At 43.7% G+C, this 6000-nt stretch overlaps 1 protein-coding gene across 2 annotated transcripts in view; it reads left to right on the forward strand.

The window, feature by feature from the left end:
* The window catches only part of LOC110124750 (leucine-rich repeat-containing protein 37A-like), a 45561-nt gene extending 40685 nt beyond the window's left edge, over nt 1-4876 (forward strand). For both annotated transcript variants that reach the window (XM_020873385.2, XM_020873386.2), the window contains 4 exons: nt 2857-2900; nt 4261-4315; nt 4401-4543; nt 4653-4876. In XM_020873385.2, the coding sequence (XP_020729044.2) occupies nt 2857-2900; nt 4261-4315; nt 4401-4543; nt 4653-4758 (348 nt within the window). In that variant the 3' untranslated portion in view covers nt 4759-4876. The remainder of the gene's footprint in view (nt 1-2856; nt 2901-4260; nt 4316-4400; nt 4544-4652) is intronic.
* The last annotated feature ends 1124 nt before the right edge of the window (nt 4877-6000 follow it).

Below are 6000 nucleotides of genomic sequence, written 5' to 3' on the forward strand. Positions count from 1 at the left end.
TCTCTGGTTGTGTAGACACAGGTGCCCTGTCTGTAGAACAGATGTATTTCTCGTCAAGTAAGAATTTGGCATTCTGATTTTTAATCAGTCCTGTGATATTATTGATAAAGTGAAACTGCCACAAGAGGAAGATGTAAGTTCTCTCTTGGTGGGGAAGAGTAATTTCTGAGCCTAGGAGGTTGGGGACTTAGCATGGGGTCTGGGGACTTAGCATGGGGTCAGCTTGCTAGTAGTTGGCCATTGCCCAGACTGTACTCTCTGCATCTCCAGGTGGCATATGGCCTTTGCTTGTTTAGTATATCTGTATGTGTGAGCTAAGTCGCCAGTCGTGTCTGACTCTTTGTGACCCCTGTGGACTGTAGCTCTTTCAGGCTCCTCTGTCCTTGGGATTCTCCAAGCAGGAATACTGGAGTGGGTTGTCATGCCTTCTTCCAGGAGATCTTCCTGACCCAGGAATCAAATCCGCATCTCTTAGGTCTTGTGCATTGGCGGGCAGGTTCTTTACCACTAGTGCCATCCGGGAAGTCCTATAACATCCTCTTTATACTGTTTTTAATTTCCATGTAGTTTAACCTTGCATTTGTATTTATTTACACCAGTTCATTGTTTCCTCTTCCCACTTACAAGGTTTTTGAGGACAGGGACTGTGCAATGTTTTTCCCATGATAGACACTAATGGTGTTTGACAGAACAGAGATGAGGCATTTTATCAGTTCCACAGTGAGGAATAATGCAACGGAATATTTATTTAAAGTAACGTAGAGAGTCCAGAAATAGAGCCATGTGTTCTTAAGATATTTGTCATGTTTTAATATTCTAATCAGTGGAAGAAAATGAATAAATGATAATCAAATAAGCTGCCTGACTATTTATGGGGAGGGGGAAGAATAAAAGCAGATCCCCATTTCTCACCTTAAAAAAAACATGTTTCCATAAATGTGAAAAAATACTGCATAAAAGTATTAGAAGAAAAGCAGTATTTTAATAATCCTGTGGCAGGAAAGCAGCTTCAGGGCCTGGTACCACGAGCAGAGTCTTTGATGGATCTGACCACCTGGTCTGTGACAACAACTTAGCACTGCTTCATGCCAAGTGGAAGATGAAGAATTTTCTGTGTACTGTCTGACTGAATCGCCACAATCCTGTGAGGATGGTATTACTGTCCCTCTCTCATAGAGGAAGGAAATCAGCATGAGGCCCCAGTGGTCAAACCAAAAGCAGGAGCCAGTATCACCCGACTGCAAAGCCTGTGCTCCCTACTCTGCTCTTTTGTCTTGTCACCTTAGAGACAGAAACAATGGGAGGTTTTGAAATGCTGAAATTCAATGAAAGCCAATATTTATTTATCATAAAGAGGTTTGTGGTGGGGGGTTGTTTTTGTTTGTTTGGACGTGCTGTGCTTGCAGGATCTTCATTCCCGACTAGGGAATGACCCAGGGGTGACCCAGGTCACCACAGTGAAATCGCGGAGTCCTAACCACTGGACCACTAGGGAACTCCCCGGGGTTTTGTAAATCAACAGGAAGAAGACAGACAATCCAGAGGAGAAGGGGTTGAGGGCTGAGAAGAGTAGGAGAGGCATTGACAGTCTACCACCACAACGGGCCAGCCTCTCCTCATAGCTCATGTGCAGCAGGTTTTGTTAGCCAAGCCTTTGTCACCTCATGACACAAAAATCATCTCTAATCACCATCTTCAAGTACTTTTATAATCTGTCTAGAACTTGCTGTATTTGATTTTTAGTGTGGTTGAGGTAGGGGATCTAACCTTTTCCCCAGTACGTGAAGATCCACTTGTTTTCAAATCTTTCACTGAATGGTTCATTCTTTCTCCCCTCTCTAAAATACTGTCTTTACTTGGATTCTATTCTGTTGATCCAGTTATCTCTTCAATATCACACTGCTTAACTCCAGGTACTCTATAACATGTAATTTTTTATCTGTTAGGGTAAGGCCCTGATCTTTGATCTTCTTTTTCATACATTTCATAAGTGTTCTTGCATATATTCTCTATCAAATGTCAGCTCACCAGGTTTTGTTTAAAAATTTCCTTGGACATAAATAGGGTTGCATCGAATTTGTAGGTTAATTTGAGGAGAATTGACCTCCTTACAGTATTCTCAGAAGATAGAATCCTATGCCACGTATGTATTTCTTCTCAGTGTCCTTCAGGAAGGTTTTAATATTCTCATTACATAAGTCTTACACATTTTTGGTTGAGTTTATTCCTAGTTACTTTATGCATTCTTATTGATATTATAAATGGGATCTTTTTTTCTATTAGCTAGTTGTTTGTGCTATATAGGAAAGCTATTAAAGCTTATATGTTGATCTCTTGATTTTGTATATAAGCTGTCTTACTGAATTCTCATATTACTTACAGTACTTAAAATTTCAGTTGATTCCTTTGGTCTTCTAAAGTCCATCATTCATATGCAGATATGTTTATCTCTTCCTTTCCAATTCTCCCTTTTTCTTACTGTACTGATTAGGACCCCTTTCCTCCACAGTGATCAATAGTAATAGTAATGATAGGCATCTTCCCCCTGTTCTTGATTTTAAACAGTGCTTAGTTTTCTGGTCAATACTTTTATTTTCTTTCCCTACTTCTGAAAGTTTTTTGTTAGGAATTATCTGTTGAACATGATCTAAAATGGTCCATAAAATGTATCGCCAGCTGCATGCAACACCCAAGGTTAGGTACTGTGGGAGAGTCAAAGGATTCTTAGACAGGATAGAATTCCTGTCCTTAAAAATGTTATCAACTCACTGGGTAGGTAAGACTGAAAATAAAAAGTAATGAATAAAGATTTGGAAGTGGCTGTCATGATTGTGATCATGTTTTCTTTTAAAACAGATTTATTCTCATAGAACAGCATCAGAGGAAGAAGGAAGCAGAAGGTAAATATTGGTCTTTTAAAGTAGAATTTTAGAACTAGAGGAGAGCTGAGAATTCATCTATTTTAGTCTCCTCACCAAAGGCAGGAAGAAGCTTTATTTACCCTAGTGCTTTACACTAATTTATTTATCATCAGAACTAGCTCCCCAACCAAATCAGGCCTAGCACAGGACTGGGATGGATTCATCTGGTTTCACTTATTCTTTAAGGGAAGAGGGTGGACGGGGAGAGGTTTTGGTTGTACCTATTCCAGCTGGTGGTAGGCATCAGGCCAGGTCAGAGGTGTTCTTGGAGGCTCTGGGGTAAGGAAGTTAGAGATTTGGGGGCTAGCCTTTACTCAAAGCTGATGAAAAGTAGAACAAATTATGTGTTCTTTCTGTAAAGGGGCAGGAAAGCTCCCCTTTTCATCTTCCTGGTTTTCAGCCCCCACTCCGTATTCCCTTTATCCAAACCTCATAAAGTTTTAACTGGAAGAAACTTTAGACAGTAGTTTGTCTTTTCCTTTTATAATTTAAAAAAAAAATGGAGAAAGAGAAAACATCCAGCCCCATGGTCATGCTGCTAGTGATTATCAAAAAGAAGGTGGTGCCTTTCCACCGAGGGCGCCTTGTGATCACACTGTGCTTAGGCTGCGAGCTGCATTTTATGTCACAGCTCAGTACACACAGACTTTATGGACAGAAGTGGTTTCTGAACAAACTCAGTGTGCACACCGTTGTTTTTTTTTTTTTTTTTTCAATTCTGTTTGTTTTCAAAAAGAATACTTTTGAGTTTTCCTGCTGGTCATAACCTTTAAACTGATTTCACAATTCATTCACACTTCAGTGACAACCTGCCATATGCAAGTCAGAGTGCTAGGTAACTTTGCTAGTTGGATTTAAGGGTTTACCTGCTGTGATGCAGTTTATCGGATAGAGCAGCTAAGAAAACAGAAGCACCTCCTCCCCTCCCCACCCTACCCCAGCAAATGCTGCACATGAGACTAAGTCCAAAGGGGGCTAGTGTGGAATGCTTCTGGAAGGAATGTGCATCTGCCCAGCACGGTTGCGCAGTGTTTTCACTGCTCGAGGGCAGTTGGCTGAGGGCCGAGAAATGTGAGTGGGGCTGCAATTGTGCCTGTAAGCCATGCTAAGCCACATGCACAGGTCTCCCCAGAGATGCGGGCCAGGGGCCAGTTTGGACAGACCCGGAGAGCTTCTGGAAGGCCAGCATGGAGTGATTCTCAAGACCCCAGGTCTGTGGTGACTTTGCTCATTGTGATTGCTGACTGAAGTCCCAGTTAGTCCTGGTAAGACCAGAGCAAATACACTGTGAGCGATGGAAAGTGGCACCTGACACTAACCGTGTATGCTTTCCTCCAAGGGGCTTTTTCGGATTTCTGCTGCGTAAGAGGAGCTCAGGGACAAGTGAGAGTCAGGTGGGTTTGGGAAGGATGAAGTGCTGTAGCCGGAGGAAGCGGGGGGGTGGGAAGCAGAGCTAACCTGTCGCTCTCTGTGTCCCAGGAGGGCTTTTTCTGGAGGCGGCGGCCACTTTGGCTTCGGGACATGTACAGGCCTCTCAACGCCACGCGCAAGAAAAACATGGCGCAGAAGCTGCACGACAAGGAGTCTTCGGAAGAGGATGAGATTTTCAATAAGGATGCAGGGTAAACAATAGGAGACGATTTACACTTCTCGCCTCAGATGAGGAAATAACGAAAAGTGTAATTGCCCCTTGCGAGACTAAACGCCTTGGCACTCTTCCTCTCATCCCAGGGGGACCCCTGAAGCACCGACAGAGGAGCCTCCGGCTACAGATTCGGCTGCTGAAGAGCCAGAGGGTGAGGAGAGTGAGGCAGCCGCCGACACCGCCACAGAGTGAGCCCCGTCCTGCCACAGGCCACCTGAAGATTTTATTTTCTAATACTGGCTTCTCAGCATCACTTGTAAAATACTTATTTTTCTCATATTAAAATGTATAAATCCATAACCAATTCTAACCATGTGGTAAGGAATTAAAATGTCAATAGTTGAGTATTTATGTACCACTATCAAGGGCCTGCAAGAAAAAAGCAGAGCTCTTTTTTTGAAACTAGAACCCCTCAGGGCGGCCAGAACTTCCATCAGAGGAAATGCGGGCAGAAGAGGATAAATACAAGGATGGAGGGGGGCTTCCGTCCCTTGTTTCTCCAGTATAACCAGCCCCCAAGAACTGGAAAACAGGTCGTCCTCAGGGGGCATAGATCATTAAATCAAATAACAATTTTCTCTGGTGCTCTCTCTTCTGGTTCATCAAGTACAAGTTATTTACAACACACTTGACCTCCTGCTCACGGAGGATCATCCACTTCCAGCCTCTCTTGTCAGTCGCTGGAGCTGACAGAATATGTGGATCACTGGGCCACCCTCCACCACAGGACCAAGGCCTGACTTTCTCCCAAGCTCTCAAACTCATGTACAGGAGGAACTCATGTTCCCTGTCTTGGTAGGGGGTTCTCCACCCCTTCAAGCTGGTGGAAAATGCACATTGGGTTGTATTTTTTCTTTAAAAAGCAAAAAAAAAAAAAAAAAAATCTGAGCCTTTGAATAGCTAGCAGGGAGGGGCCAGAGGGGCAGGATAAAGAAAAACATGTGAGTGCACCCCAGATGGTCCTCCTCAGGCCCCAGCCTCTCTTGACCCCTTAGAGGGTCGGTCATGTGCTGCTTGGCTCCCTCCAGCACCAAACCAAACCCACTCCTGCCTCACCCAACACGTGCCCAGGGCTGCCTTGACTCCAAGTGATGCTGTAATGACAGTGCTATGTGGGGAAGGTGCAAAGGCTTTTCCAGTCCTGCAAAGAAAATCATTAATTGATCACATTTAGTAAGTCAGGGAGAAAGAAATGTATTAATGAGCAAAAGAAATTCTGAATGAATAAGATTTGATAATCTACCAAAATGACCACAGATAGCGTCAGAGCTTTAATAATACGAGGTGAAGAATGGTGCAAACCGCGGGATGAGGGCACACAGTCCCCCAGAGGAGCAGTGGGCCTCAGAGCCCAGCAGGTTCTGCTAGTTGGGTGGGGTTTCAAGCAAAGTGATCAGCCCACCTGTTTCTTCTGGTTTATGAGTTCCCTGATGC

This window comes from Odocoileus virginianus, chromosome 17 (assembly GCF_023699985.2).
Source record: "Odocoileus virginianus isolate 20LAN1187 ecotype Illinois chromosome 17, Ovbor_1.2, whole genome shotgun sequence".
Classification (NCBI taxonomy): Eukaryota; Metazoa; Chordata; class Mammalia; order Artiodactyla; family Cervidae; genus Odocoileus; species Odocoileus virginianus.